This window comes from Apodemus sylvaticus, chromosome 10 (genome assembly GCF_947179515.1).
Source record: "Apodemus sylvaticus chromosome 10, mApoSyl1.1, whole genome shotgun sequence".
NCBI classification, from domain to species: domain Eukaryota; kingdom Metazoa; phylum Chordata; class Mammalia; order Rodentia; family Muridae; genus Apodemus; species Apodemus sylvaticus.
Window position 1 is genome coordinate 66,322,769 of NC_067481.1, and position 15,805 is coordinate 66,338,573.

The following is a 15,805-nucleotide window of genomic DNA, read 5'->3' on the forward strand; positions in this document are numbered from 1 at the left end:
TGAAAGCCTCCAGTAAATAATCTTTAAAGGCCACAACTAAAAGAGTTATCAAAGATAACAAACATAAAAAGGTTGAAATTATGATGTCAAAATTGAAAATGTAGGGAAAATTTTAACATTCTATTTTACCTTTTTGTTACTGATTAAAATGATTCTCTTCAAAATAATTATTTCACTGTAGTATATTAAAATATACTATTTTCTTTGTCTTGTATTAACCACAAAGTAAAATTTTGTACACAAACTAATAAAAAAGAAAAGGCATTCAACAATACTACCAGACAAAAGTCCCCTAAGCACAAGAGCAACCAGTGAGAAGAGAGAACAGGAGGGATGTGCTACACAGTCAGGAAACCGAAGCTGGTGCAAAAGTGTGCTCTTGCTCACATGGCCACCATGGCTGACTGTGGACTGTATTATCATTGGAACACACAGAGCCATGGATGCGTAAAAGATAAGGCCCAATATGATGCCCAAGTGAAATCCATTTCATCAGTGATGACATAGTACAGTTACCAGCACTCCTGTTGGACAGCTCCAGAGGATCTGATAACATCTTCCGGCCTGTTGCCACTGCACTCACATACTCATGTGAACATATGCACTCTTGCACACAAACATACATATACTCACACTCCACATATTCACACGCATATATACTCATACATTCACATTTACTCAGGCAGAGATACACATCACATACACACAAAAAATACACAGAGAGAAATATAGCAAATACTCATACATTCACATACATACATACATACATACATACATACAGAGTCGTACCACAAACTCACATACAATTATACACACATGTACACATGAATCCACATGCACATAAAAACACAAAAACCCTTGTAGACATACTCAGACACAAAACAGATACACAGAGATATACACAATGTCTCACAGACATATAAACACAAACATTCCCACAAATACACACATATTCACACAAAAACATACATATTCTTCAAGATGAAAATCTTTATTTATTTTAAAGCCCAGAAAAATGGTTTATTTGCTGAATCCTAGTAATTGTCACATGACTTATAACAATTCTGCCACTGTACCAGAATATTTAGGAAGAGGAATACATTTCAACCACTCACAAGAGGCTGACACTGTTATGCTACACATACACCAAAGAAGCTCATAGGGAAAGCCATGGAACAATCTCCAAGATAAACATTTATGCCAACTTCTTCCAAGAGTACTGGCAAATGATATTGAATATTCCATTATTGCTCACTATGAATGAATGGGGCATATACCAGGAATGGGGCATATGTCAAGAAATAGTGACAACCATGTAATCTTATCAATATGCATAGTAATCCAATTTTACTGAGTCAGCATCTGTTTCTGATAAAATGTCCTAGTAAACAAGACACAGGAAGTCCATGTTGCTACAGAATAGAGTCCCTGATGACAGACAGAAGGCATCGTGTATCAGGCATGTCATGTGAGCAGCCTGCAAATAACATCAGCATGAGATCTGCAACAACAGATGTGTAGAGATAAGGAAAAGAAACTATTCTTTATAAAGCACTTACTTTAAAGATTCTTGAAAGAAGGATTTCATACAAAACAGGTTCTTCATAGCCTCTGTGACATTCTTATTCCTAAGACTATAGATCAGTGGGTTCAACAGAGGGGTGAGTATGGTGTAAAACACAGATACCACCATGTCCTTCTCGGGGGTGTGGAGGGAGGCAGGGAGCATGTAGGTATAGACAGCAGCACCATAGAAGAGGAGGACCACAGTCATGTGGGAGGAGCAGGTGGCCAGGGCCTTCTTCCTGCCCTCTGCTGAGTTCATCCTGAGGACAGTGAGGAGGATGGATGAATAGGAGCCTGAGATGACTGTCACAGGGATGAGAAGCATGAGCACACAGCACACATACATGAGAGTCTCATAGAGCCAGGTGTCAGAGCAGGAGAGCTTGGTCACGGCAGGGACCTCACAGAAGAAGTGGTGGATTTCTCTGGATCCACAGAACGGGAAGGTCATGGTGACTGGAGTAAGAATGAACCCATCCAAGGATCCCAGGAGCCAACAGACAGACAACAGGAGGAGACACACCCTGTGGTTCATGAGGACAGGATACCGGAGTGGATGGCAGATGGCCACATAGCGGTCATAGGACATGGCAGCCAGAAGGAAAAATTCTGAACCTGCCAGCATCGCATAGAGGAACATCTGCATCCCACAGGCTGCAGCCGAGATCTTGTGGCTCCCCAGGACCTGGTCCATGAGCATCTTGGGCACAGTGACAGAAATGTACATCATGTCCATGAGGGACAGCTGGCTGATAAAGAAGTACATGGGTGTGTGGAGGTGGGCGTCAGAGACTATCAGCAGGATCAGGAGGGCGTTCCCAGACAAGGCCATCAGGAAAACTATAAATACAACCACAGCCAACAGGGCAGGGTGCTTGGATTGACTGAAGAATCCCAGCAGAGTGAAATCTGACTGTTTAGTGTAGTTGCTCATCCAGGTGGTGATGTCCATCTGTGTCTCCTTGGCAACCAAGAATGTTTTGTGGTTAGTGTCATAGGAATAAGTGCTCAGTGATTTGTGCCTCAACCTGCCTGTGCTAAGTTCTCTGGGTCTGAAAATCTAAGGATTGCAAATTACACATAATTCAACCAATTTTTTTAAAGCTTACACTTCACATCTTGTTCAGAGGCACTGGTGATTCAAGTAAATTTTCCATAGTCCAAAGTTATGAACTTTCCTAGTGACAGATAGTGTCTTCTCTCAAGTACTACAAGCTTTAGAAATGCTGTCCCATGCTAACCCAAACGGTGATTCAGTGACAAAAAAATTTAAATCAAAATTATTTTGAGCATTTGGCTTTAAAATATGAAAGAAGCCTCCTTTTTATGGTTTAAAGATCAAATTAGAATCTTTAATGTACTGAAGTGTATTTCATATAAAATATTTTGAAGTAAAACTTTAAAGGAGAAATTTCAACCAGGTGATGATCCTCAGGTCCCAGGGTCTGGATACTCTTGAGTCTCTGTGCCTCCTGCAGGAAGCCTCACCATCATACAAGAAGGACCAACGCTCAGAACCCTAAGAGGCTTGGGGCAAGGAACCCACTAAGTGGCCAAATACTGCCACCAGTCCAAATGTCACTAAACCTGAAAGTCTTCCAACTGCTCTACCTAAAATAGTGCTACTGAAGATAATAGTGGAAGTGATGGTGACGGTGATAACTTTGCATTCTGATTTTGCCAAGGTTAAATAAAGCAAAACAGTATAAGTTATTTTCAATATCCCAACATAAAAATGGAGAAGCACACACAAACACACACACACACACACACACACACACACAGGTAGAGAGTTAAAAACTAACTATCCTGGATAGCCATCTCAGAGATGGGTAATATTATTGTATTGTATTTTGTTCTCCAGGTTAAATATCATTTAAGGATATAGTTTTCAAGGAAATAAGGGGAAATCTTCAAATAAGAAATGTATAAGCCAAATTAAGAATTATATTTGAAATTTTCTATGTGTTTATAGGTATGCTTATTTTGATTAAATGAATTATAAACCTTAAATATGTATGTAGATAAGCATTTCTATGAAAATAGGAATTCACAAGTATATATGTATTTATATATAACATATTTACACCTTTAGCCCTGATTAGCATAGTCAGCAGAAAAGTTCACCTGTATAAGCCTGGGTCTCTCCAGGTTCACCTCCTCACATCCCCACCGTGTGCTCTAACTCTGCAGGATCAGAGGTGATTGGTTGCCAGGCCAGGCTGTGCTTATAGCATCATCTGCTTTGATAGCCATCACAGTTTCTGTCTCTTGGAATCCAAGGGGCAGGGAGAAGCCTGGGTACCACAGAGATGCCTATGGCACGAGCTCCTGGATCCCTGTGTTCCACGCTGATCGATGAACTCTGGGTTAGACTCTGAAAACATGCCAAAGAGACTTGACATGTGATGGTGCTTAATGAGGCTTCTGCCAGACTATTTAAGACACAATATAAAAATGACAAAATCAAATGTGTAAAGAGCTGCAGAAACAGAAAAGCAACGGGTACAAGTTACACCTAGCCTTTCTGAAGTCAAATAAAGTTTATGCCATGATTCCTTAAACACAGTGAATTTTTCAAAAGAAAAACTTTTTGATGTTTTCAAATTTTTTAGCATGTGTGTTTGTTTTGCCTACTTGTATGTATGTGCACCACATGTGACCTTGCTGCCCAAGGAGGAGAGGAGGATGTCAGATCCTGACAAACAGGAGTTACAGGTGGCCGAGAGCTGCCATGTGGGTGCTGAGAGTCGAACCTGGGTCTGCTGCAGAAGCCACAAATCCTCTTAATCACACAGCCCTCCCACCAGCTCCCCTGCCAACCTGTTCATATCTAAAATGGAAAATGTTAAGTTATGGATGCTCTCACCAACACAGAAGAAGTATCCCCTTCTCTGAGAAGCATTTAGCTCTGAGTACAGGGAAGGGGAAATGGAGAAAGTGCTGCCAACTGCAAAGACATTTACACTACTGTGAGAGTTTCCTAAACTAATCTTGATACTGTACTGCCAAAAAAATTTCATGTTGCCCACTGTTAATTTGGAATTTCTCACACTGAGACACCCAGGACAAAAGTACTAGGAACACAGACTCTGGAATCACACATGGTGATTCCAGCCTGTTCCATCCTGTCCCTGCACTCTAGCTTGCATCTCCTGTGGACAGCCAGATGCAACTTCACAGTGGAGCTTACTGACAGGTGACTCCTGGACTCACTGTTACAGTCACCCCAAGCTACTGGAGCCAGCAGCATCTGACTCTGTTCTGCATCCTTTCTACATCCTACACCCAGGAGCCTGAGTCACCTACTGACCTCATTTTCTTTATTTACAGAGAGGAAACTCAGATTTCAGAGTGTGTGTCTAATAGAAAACAACCAACTGACCAACAAATGTACATTTCACCATTTAGGAGTACACAGGGCATGTGCCTGCCTCAAGTCTCTTGGAAGCCCCCTTTTCCCTTATAGTCTAGGCAAGGTCCTCCACACTATATCACAGAAAAGACAGGATGAGAATCTAATTCTTAGTGTCACTGTGACCCTCTGTAAGCTTGCAGTCCCAAGACAGCTAGTGTGTGCCAATAAGATCAGTTACAAAAGTAGCATACAAGTAATTCTGTTCCTAAATAGTATTTGAGCCAGGCAGTGGTGGTGAATGTCTTTAATCCCAGCACTTGGGCAGCAGAAGAAGGCGGATTTCTGAGTTTGAGGCCAGTCTGGTCCACAGAATGAGTTCCAGGACAGCCAGGACTATAAAGAAGAACCCTGTCTAAAAAAACCAACAAAAAATAGTATTTGAAGTTTTTGAAGGAAAACAAATTTACTTCTCTGCAGGAAAAAAGAAGTAGAGGAGAATTAAATATTGTCAAGAACTGATAAAAGAACTGGAAGCACATATTAAGTCAAGAGTAGGGACTCCCGGAGAGTCTCCTGTCAGATCCAACTCACCGCAGATGTTGGTGGCAGCCTTGGCCATGTGGACCAAAGGCAGTGACTGCTCAAGTGCACGAAGAATAGGAGGAAAGTGATGTCATTGCTGGCTGGACTCTGCTCATTAAGGGATGGTGTGGCGGGATATTATAAATAATGTTCCTTTGAGACTTTGAAGATGTAATTAATAGAGCTAATAAATGCTAACAGATATCTCCATTACACTGCTGGGGTTTTATCTTAGTGACTTTTTTCCTTCTAGATTTGTAAAAATGGAGTTGAAACCAGAGTTAGTAATAATCTGAAATTTTGACATTGTCAATAGAACTCAAGCGTGAAACACAGAAATTATCTAATGCATGGCCATAGGCTTGGTCACTTGTAGAGTTAATCACTGTTAAAGACTTTCTCTGTCTCTGTCTGTCTCTCTGTCTCTATCTCTATCTCTGTCTCTCTCTCCATTTATGTGGGTTTGTGTGTGTGTGTGTGTGTGTGTGTGTGTGTGTGTGTGTGTTCTTATAAAGTTCCAGTAGTTTCTACAAGTGTGGATACCAGAGTTTGGAGTTGAGCTGCCCTGTCATAGACACAGCCTCCTGGTCTATTACTATTTATATTACTGTCACCAGACCAAATTCATAGTCAAGATAACACACAAAAAATCAGGAGACAGCAGGTGCTGGCAAGGATGTGGAGAAAGAGGAACACTGCTCCACTGCTGGTGGGATTGCAAGCTGGTACAACCACTCTGGAAATCAGTCTGGCAGTTCCCCCAGAAAACTGGGCATAATACTACCGGAGGACCCTGCTACGCCACTCCTGGGCATATACCTAGATGATTCTCCAGCATGTAATAAAGATACATGCTCCACTATGTTCATAGCAACCTTATTTATAATAGCCAGAAACTGGAAAGAAGCCAGATGTCCCTCAATGGAGGAATGGATACAGAGAATGTGGTATATTTGCACTATGGAATACTACTCAGCTAGTAAAAACAATGAATTCATGAAATTCGTAGGCCAGTGGGTGGAACTGGAGAATGTCATCCTGAATGAGGTGACCCAATCACAAAAGAACACACATCGTGTGCACTCACTGATAAGTGAATATTAGCCCAGAAGCTTGGAATACCCAAGAATCAATTCACATATGAAATGATGCCCAAGAAGAAGGAAAGAGAAGCCCCTGGCCCTAGAAAAACTCAGTGCAGCAGTATAGGGGAATACCAGGACAGGGAAGTGGGAAGGGGTGGATTGGGGAACAGGGGGAGGGAAGAGGGCTTATGGGACTTTCAGGGAGGGGGAATCCTGGAAAGGGGAAATCATTTGAAATGTAAATAAAGAATGTATCGAATAAAAAATAATTAGATAAAAAAAAAGACAATACACACTGTGGTCACAGGATATGGAGAAGCCAAGCAGTACTCACCAGGAGCTTTGCTCCCTGCTAACTAGCTTTCCTGGGACCCTGAGGGGTTGCATAGGCTTCGAGTGCAGATAAACAGCAGCATCTACAAGGCAGTTTCTGATACTGTGAACTACAGCTCCCGGGACATGACTAACTTGATTTTTCCACATCTTCTGAGCAGTGTGTGTGCTTTCTTCAGCCCTGGGGTCTTATCATCAAGTTCTAGATGAAAGGCAAGTGCAACAGCAAGAGCCCGCGTTGTTTTGGAAGTCTGCAGGACTTTGTCTCCCGACAAACAGCCCAGGATCAGACAACCCACACCTGCCCTGGGTTATTTGGTGTCCATCACTTGTGGCAGCTCTGTCCCCTGAGTACACACATCTACACAAATGCTTAGAGAAGAACGGCAGGCTTCTACACAGCCTTTCCAAACATCCTTAGTGTCAGGGTCCTTCTCTGTCCCCACTCTCATCCTCTCCCTACTTGAAAATCCTTCCCAGTGTCCTTAGTGCCACTATACCCTACTGTCCCCATCCCTTAAGAGCTTAATCTCCCTTTTCACAAATGAGAACCTCCCAGTTTCCAGTATTCAGCAGGTTCTCCAAACTGAACACACATCAAAAGATTCAACAGTAAGATCTACAAGTGAGTGAGATCGCGTGAGGTTTGTTGAAAACATACTTCAGACATGTGTGAAAAGATGCCTCACCCAGTCACCTCTAGCAATCCACTGATATTAACACAAACCCATAAGGCAATTCTTGAGGAAAGTGTGCTCATGGACTCTCTAATATATGGATGCTTGTCAACTTGAATCTGTCAATGTTCCGACAGGACCCACTATTTAAGTTTAGCAAAAAAAAAAAAAAAAAAAAAAAAAAAAAAAAAAAAATCAGTGAAAAATCATTTTTCCCTCCTTTTAGTAGAGCACACAGAGGACTGGCTGCCCCAGGGATGGCTGGACCCACACTGGGGTCAGGCCTGTGAATGGGCTCTTCCACCCATGCCCTTCCTGGTCACTGGGAACTGCACATGAGTTAGTGTACTCCACACAGCACAGAACCTCTCAGTGTCACAAGACCCTAAGGATAAAGGGCCTTCAGGGTCTCAGATTCATTTTGCCATGTTATATTTGATACATTTTCTGTGTAATCGTTACATGAAATATAGCTCTAAGATTTAAAAATCCAAGTTTGATCCTTAATACACAAAGGTTCAGACTCAGTTCATGTCTCAAGTTAAAATCATCCTCAAAATAAGTTTGACTTCTGTTTGGGTACCGTGTTTTATAATACTCTAGGGAAGTGACCCTACAGACTCTGGTCTGTTGGTTGAAGGAAAGTGTTATGGGGCTCTAAAATGCAACAGTTTCGCTAGGAGTTATGACGGTTCTAACCCCACACATGAATTCTGTTTTAAAATTTCTTAAATTACAGATAAAAAATAAACCTCAAACCTCCAGGCCCAGGGAACTTCTGTCTGTGCAGTCAGCTTGAGGCACACACCATTGAGCAGTCCTTCCTATGGTCACATGATGCTAACCCAAAAGCATTGTTGGTTGCTGAGGAGACACTCTGGGACATCACAACCTGGATGAACAACTACACTGGACAGTCAGATTTCACTCTGCTGGGATTTTTCAGTCAATCTGCCCTGATGGCTGTGGTCATATTTGTGGCTTTCCTGATGGCCTTGTCTGGGAACGCCCTCCTGATCCTGCTGATGCTCTCTGACACCCACCTCCACACACCCAGGTACTTCTTTATCAGCCAGCTGTCCCTCATGGACATGATGTACATTTCTGTCACTGTGCCCAAGATGCTCATGGATCAGGTCCTGGGGAGCCACAAGATGTCAGCTGCAGCCTGTGGGATGCAGATGTTCCTCTACCTGTCACTAGCAGGATCAGAATTTTTCCCTCTGGCTGCCATGTCTTGTGACTCTTCTGTGGTTACAGTTCCAGTGAGAGGTTTAAGAGCATACTGGGAGCCAACATAAACATTTATCTTTCTGTTAAGGCTTCCTCGTTTAGACTAGGCAGGAGCTCCCAAGTCCAAGAACTTTAGAGGACTCTAATGATTTAAAAAAAATGCTTGAACTTGGACCTTAACATTTCTGATTAACATCACATGATGATCACTCTGGCTGATGGTCTACATGCTCTGTGTAAGTTACTCGGACCCTCTGTGCCCTGTCTAGGTGTCCCAGCTCTGCATGTATCATTTGTGTTATGGAAGATTTTAGTCATCTTAGTTTAGACCCAAGTGTTATTATGTAGAAATCCTCATTTTTCTGATGAAAAGTCTTTATTGCCATTTTTTTTTATATATGCTTCTATGGAAACAAATGCACAAAGAGAAGCTGAATCCTTCTTTTCAGTGATCCAAATCCTGGGGACAGTAGTGATAGGATGGAATACCTGAAGGGAATCAGAATTGGAACTAGCCACTGTTTGGTTCCAGGAGCTGCCACTAAAGCCACAAATGTGACATGTGTGAACCTCACTAAACCCCTCAAGAGTCTTACCAGACTTTGAACACAAAAGAAGGACGACTCCTATCAAATTATCCCCAGAAGGGGCAGGTGAAGTGCACAGGTAGCAACAGCACATTTCCCACAGAAAAGGGAGTAAGTTCTCTGAGTCCACGACTGAGTGCACTGTGAACAAGCTTCCTTTATTTCAGTTTCTTTTTTATTGCACTTCTATGATCCCTCCACATTGCAGTGTGGGCTGATCACTTTTTATTGCATAGGATTTGATTGCACCAGAACACTTAATTTTATTTATCTTCTCCAACAGAGATCACCATGAATCACTTTCGAGAACTCTACAAAGCTTTCACATTTCAAGCTAGAGAAGTTCATGCCGGACCTTGGTCACACAGGAGTGATGATCTGTAGGACAGGCTGGTGACATTGGGGCAGAAGGTTGTCTCCTTGGCAGCTGCATATACCCCTCCATTTGCATTAGATGTTGGATACTCTGAACCTACCAGGGGCCTTTCCCTGACACCATGCAGCACGTGAGACAGCAGTGTCCTAACAATGTTGTCTCAGCTTGTTAGGCACTAGACACAACCTGGAGACTCACACAGCCTAAGTCAGCCACATTTGATGCAGCTGCCCCAGCCCAGCAGCAACAGAAATGCACATCATTGTTTTCCCCCATCCCATGGCAATGTCCACCCAGGGCTGCATTCAAACCAAGTGTGGAAGGAGTCAGGACACTGTTCCATCTGCAGGCTAACACACTGAGAGCCCGAGACAGCTGAGCTCAGGTGTGTGGCCTGGTGAAGAGAAGACACTGTGTGACCAGAGGATGCCAGGGGAACAGTGCCATGTTGTTGGAAAGGGATCAGAAACCTTTACCATTCAAATTTTGGAGCAGTGGGGCTTTAAGATCAAGAGTGTAGAGTTGCCTCTACCCCACCCCACTCTGTTTATTCCAGCTTGGACCACACAGTGTGCATATCATATATATCTGCATCTTAAGGCCAGGTGTGACCTTTTCAAGTGTGCCACTTGCTCTGCTGGTTGTAATATGAATATATACATTTTTATCTCAGGCATTTGGACTTGGAGAATGTTCTGTGATTTTCAGATCTCTATTGAAAGGAAACATATATTTAAACTGAAGGCAACTCTAAAGACTATGGTTTGCAACTGACAGCAGAACACGGCGGGGGGGGGGGGGGGGAGTGAGGGGGAGCATGTGGACAAGATGGGCCATGAAGGATGAAGCTTCGTGTGGCTTAGCCTGCCATGAACTATATAGGGCAGTGTCTCCAACACAGAAGCTGAACCCCAAACTTCCGGGTTCAGAAGTAAAACATGTCACAATATTCCCTGCAAGTTTACATGAATGCATACGCAGAAAGAGCAGGGGAGGGAAAGAGAATTCTGGGAGGGAGAGAATTCTTCACAGTGAACAAGAGCCTAGACATACAATAGCTGACTCGGGTTGGACCAGATTGTTATTTATGACGGTGACATTCCAGGCTAATGGCTACTGTTAATATTGGCTGTGATTTTCCACTATTAAAAGACAGAAGGGTAAACCGGGCTTGACAGAGGTTTCTGTCAGCATGCCCAGCTCTCTTAATTACATTCTTCTATAAAGTCACAGAGGGGAAATATTAACAAAAATCTTTATCTGGGAATGAGCAGAGTCCACCCAGGGATGACGTCTCTTGCCTCCTGTTCCTTGTACACTTAACCAGCTGCTGTTCCTTGGTCCATACGGCTCAGTCTACAGCCGCAGCTGCATCTGATGGTGAGCAGGACCTGACAGGACAGTCTGCATAGCATGGGGTGCTGATTAGACAGTCTGCTTGTTGCTTGTGGGATTTGTTTGAGTCTTTATTGTCTTTTTGTATGTGACCAAAGAAAAGCTTCCCTTTTTTGTTTTAAGACAGGGTTTCTCTGTGTATACCTGGCTCTCCTAACACTCAATCGTTCTGTAGACCAGGCAGGACACCAACTCAGAGATCTACTTGATTCTGTCACATGAATGGTATACATAACAGCATGAGCCACCACACCTGGCTATTTCTTAAGTTTCCCTTTAGTATTTCCTTACTGAATTATTTTTAAAACTAATGAATTAGGCCAAATATGTTCCAACTTTAATTAACTTATTTTTGGTGTTTGTGAGACAATGTATCCCCGATACTTAACTGTCTTACACACACACACACACACACACACACACACACACACCAGGCTTGCCTTGATAACATAGGTAATCCCCCTGTGTCAGTCTCACAAGTGCTAGAATTATAGCAGGCACCGGTTGACACACCCATCCTTCCTCCTTTATTTTTAAGTATTCATTTGACAATGCATTAGTTTTCCCAAACTGTGTCTTGTGTTGTTTGTTTAATTTCAAGTGTGGCCCCATTTTGAGGATTATAAAACTGTAAAAATAACTATCTTAGTCTTATCATATGAAGTAGACACTGATTGACATAAATTCACACTGTAAGTTCCTGGGGAAGTAGTGTTTACCATAGAACAAGGGCAGTTGCCCAGTCTGCACCAACTCACAGAGTACGCCCCCATTCTGTCAGTTGTAGTCTGAAGTGGGGCAGATGCCTGAGACCCTGAGCTTCTCCTCTGTAAAAGAAGAAAGCAAGGTGAGTCCTATAGAAACAGCAGGGTGGCTCAGGGATGCTGCTGCTTCGGATGCTGCTCTGTCATCTCTCTCCCTACACTGTTAGTAATACAAAGGGTTAACAATGCACCAAGCTGTTAACATAACATCAAATGGCACAGCATGGGTAAGGACAAGACAGCTGCTAATCTATGCCTTCTGCAGACACCACATTCCTGATCTCACTGCTGCCTGTGGTCCCCACTTAACAGAGGGCTCTGGCCTTCCCAGCACACCTCCTGCCCCTCACTGCCTCCCGACCTCCACTCAGCCAGTAGAAGGTGTTCAGGGATTCACAGAGCCTGTGCCTCCCTCCACTGTGTTTGTTATCTGTGTCTAAAACTGCAGACTGGGTCAGGAGGAAAACATAAAATTAACTTTAAAAGATTTAAATTTTTAATAGAACTAAGTTTCCTTCAAAAATACTCCTTTGAAAAATGGAACTCTACCTTGTTTCTTCCTATCTCTCAGTCTATTTCCTGTCTATATCCTACCCATCTCTCCCCATAGGTCTCAGATCTGCCAGGCATTTATAAGAAGGCATCAAGATCCTCTCAGACCCGTCAGCATCTTGGGCATGACTTGACTCTTTAAGACTTCAGTATCAGGTTTCCTTTTCTGTTTTTAATTTTGGAATCGTGACATAGATGTTAAGTGTTGCTGAGACTTGTGACTGCTGTCCCAACAACTCCTCCCTTGAAACTATTGATAACATCTCAGAAAGAGGAGATTTTGTCTCCTTCCTATTGCTTTGAACTACCAAAATGTAGTATCTATTAGTTCAGAATTAAAAACATTAAAAATCTCCTGTTTTAAAAGCACAAATGGAAGAGTCATTTCTGAGCCTCATCAGGAAGGCTGGGCACATTCTGTCTGATGCTGTTTCTTACTGTGTTGCACCTATTGAAACCTTCAAGCTTAGTTCACATTCTTGTACTATTTTCCCAGCATAGGTGGACACTGGCCTTGTTTACTGCAATGAAGGCTAATGTCTCCCTGGATTTCTCTCAGCATCTAACACAGAGGCAGGCTGTGAGTGTGGGATGGAAGGAAAAGTGAACTGCTCTCAGGAACATCTCAGGGCTGTGTTCCCTCTGCTCCTTAGACTCCATGAGGAAGTGGCTGACAGTCAGCAGTGACCGCTAACCCATCAGTCTTCTCATAGAGCAAATGGCTCAACCTGTGAGGAGATTTACTTGTAGAAGCAGAGGCCAGAAAAGAGTGATGCTTCCCACTGTCTAACCAGCATAACATAAGCAAGCATGCTATGTGTATTTTATGTCTTTACTTTTCATATGAATATGTTTATATGAATGAATGTTTAAAGAACATTTATTTATCCAAACAAATAGATGTGAGACACTTTAAATTCAACACACTATATGCATTATTCAGTTAAAACATTTCACCAAATAATTTTAAAAACCATATCCTTGAATGAATAGTAACCTGGAGAGTGTATCCCATATTGTATTGATATTAGAGGCAGCTCGGCACTGGTTCCTAAAAAAACTTGTGTATTGATTGATTTTCTTAATAATGTGTTTGGTTGCTTGATTGTGCTTAACTTTCATTAGCTTCTGTTTGTTTAGTAAGTAATTCACTCTTTTCACTAAGAGCAAAAACAATGTCCTTTAAATTTGAAGAACGTGTTGTCAGAGAACACTATTTGTCATGAGAAGGATCGCCAGCATGAACTGTAGTAGCTCTAATTTGAGTTGTTATGGCTCTAACCATATATGTGAATTCTTACTTTTTGAAATTTCTTAAATTTTACACAGCTTATCATTCTCAGATCTACAAGCCCAGTAAACTTTCTCAGCAGAATAGAATTCTGTGCTGATCAGGAGGTAGTCACTAACCACAAAGCTTCTTGGTTGCCTAAGAGACACCCTGGGATGTCACAACCTGGAGGAGCAATCACCATGAACTTCCCATTCTGTAGATCCAGAGAAATCTACCATTTCTTCTGTGAGGCCCCTGCTGTGACCAAGCTCTCCTGCTCTGACACCTGGCTCTATGAGACCCTCATGTATGTGTGCTGTGTGCTCATGCTTCTCATCCCTGTGACAGTCATCTCAGGCTCCTATTCATCCATCCTCCTCACTGTCCTCAGGATGAACTCAGCAGAGGGCAGGAAGAAGGCCCTGGCCACCTGCTCCTCCCACATGACTGTGGTCCTCCTCTTCTATGGAGCTGCTGTCTATACCTACATGCTCCCTGCCTCCCTCCACACCCCTGAGAAGGACATGGTGGTGTCTGTGTTTTACACCATACTCACCCCTCTGTTGAACCCACTAATCTATAGTCTTAGGAATAAGAATGTCACTGATGCTATGAAGAACCTGTTTTGTATGAAATCCTTCTTTCAAGAATCTTTAAAGTAAGTGATTTATAAAGAATAGTTTCTTTTCCTTGTCTCTACACATCTGTTGATCCAGGTGTCATGTTGATGCTATTTGCAGGCTGTTCACATGACATGCCTTATAGTATGATGCCTTCTGTCTGTCATCAGGGACCTCTATTTTGTAGCAACATGGACTTCCTTTTCTTGTTTACCAGGACATTTTATCAGAAATGGATGCTGACTCAGTAAAAGGGGATTACTATGTGTATTGACAGGATTATATGGGTTTCATTACTTTCTTTTTTAGGTGATTCATATAAGCTGATCTTCTGGGATATGCCCCATTCATTCATAGTGGGCAATAATGCAATATTCACTATCATTTGCCAGTATCCTGGGAAGAAGTTGGCATAATTGTTTATCTTGGAGATTGCTCCATGTTTTTCCCTATGAGATTCTTTAGTGTGTGTGTAGCATAACAGTATCAGCCTCTTGTGAGATGTTGAAATATGTTCCTCTTCCTAAATATTCTGAAACAGTGGGAGAATTGTTATAAATCTTGTGACACTTACTAGGATTCAGCAATTCAACCATTTTCCTGGACTGTAAAACAAAGATTTTTATCTTGAAGAATATGTGTGTGGGGTGTGTGTGTGTGTGTGTGTGTGTGTGTGTGCACAAGACCATGTGAGTGAAGTGACAAAGAGGACAGAAGTTTTTGGTTCCTCTGCAGCTGTCCAACAGGAATGCTGATAATTGAACTATGTATGTCATCATGGATGAAATGGATTTCATTTGGGCATCTTATTGGGCCTTATCTTTTACTCATCCATGGTCCAATGGGATAATATAGTTCACAGTCAGGTGCCACGGATCGACCCATTCAGGGGGATTAAGATGCCCCCCCCCCCCCGCTTTGGATATCAGGAGAGGCACAGGTTCAGTGCGAGTGGCGAGTGGTGACTGACAAACAGAAACAAACACTGAGGCAGTTTGAATCTGAATGTATTTTGTAGCTCCCAAGTAAGGATTTTTATACATAAAAATTGGCATTACAATTCTGAAAAATGTATCCAGTGAAGCAATTACAAAGAACAATTTTCATAAGCATTTGGCAGAAGATACAAAACCAATCAGGTATAAATTTTGACGATCACAGATGAAGCATCTCATTCCTTGATCAGAATAAATTCATATAAAATCATCTGTAGTTCATAGCAAACTTTCAAGAGTTCAAAAGTTCTCAAGAACACTTAGCTATGGCCCCAAGGTCCTGTTTACTTTAAGGATTTTCATGAGTAATCTTTATGTAACCTCTAGCTTCTGTCTCTTTAACCCTCCTCGAGATTCACTTCAAAACTATACTTAAACAATGCTTTCCATACCACAGTGTCAGAGCCAA

At 42.3% G+C, this 15,805-nt stretch overlaps 2 protein-coding genes across 2 annotated transcripts; one reads left to right on the forward strand and one right to left on the reverse strand.

The window, feature by feature from the left end:
* Positions 1-1,555: 1,555 nt before the first annotated feature.
* LOC127694288 (olfactory receptor 2T29-like) lies at positions 1,556-2,518 on the reverse strand. Its single transcript, XM_052195812.1, has one exon. The coding sequence runs from the start codon at positions 2,516-2,518 to the stop codon at positions 1,556-1,558; it is 963 nt and encodes a 320-aa protein (XP_052051772.1).
* A 5,979-nt stretch (positions 2,519-8,497) lies between these two features.
* Positions 8,498-14,443, forward strand: LOC127694436 (olfactory receptor 2T29-like). The gene is made up of 2 exons (XM_052195962.1): positions 8,498-8,866; positions 13,838-14,443. The coding sequence occupies exons 1-2, from the start codon at positions 8,498-8,500 to the stop codon at positions 14,441-14,443; spliced, it is 975 nt and encodes a 324-aa protein (XP_052051922.1).
* The last annotated feature ends 1,362 nt before the right edge of the window (positions 14,444-15,805 follow it).

Excerpts from the sequence above, each read along its gene's own strand:
- LOC127694436 (XM_052195962.1), top strand. The coding sequence starts at position 8,498 with ATGAACAACTACACTGGACAGTCAGATTTCACTCTGCTGGGATTTTTC. Across the intron at positions 8,867-13,837 it reads CTTCTGTGGTTACAGTTCCA|CTTATCATTCTCAGATCTAC; the intron begins GTGAGAGGTTTA and ends AATTTTACACAG.
- LOC127694288 (XM_052195812.1), bottom strand. The coding sequence starts at position 2,518 with ATGGACATCACCACCTGGATGAGCAACTACACTAAACAGTCAGATTTC.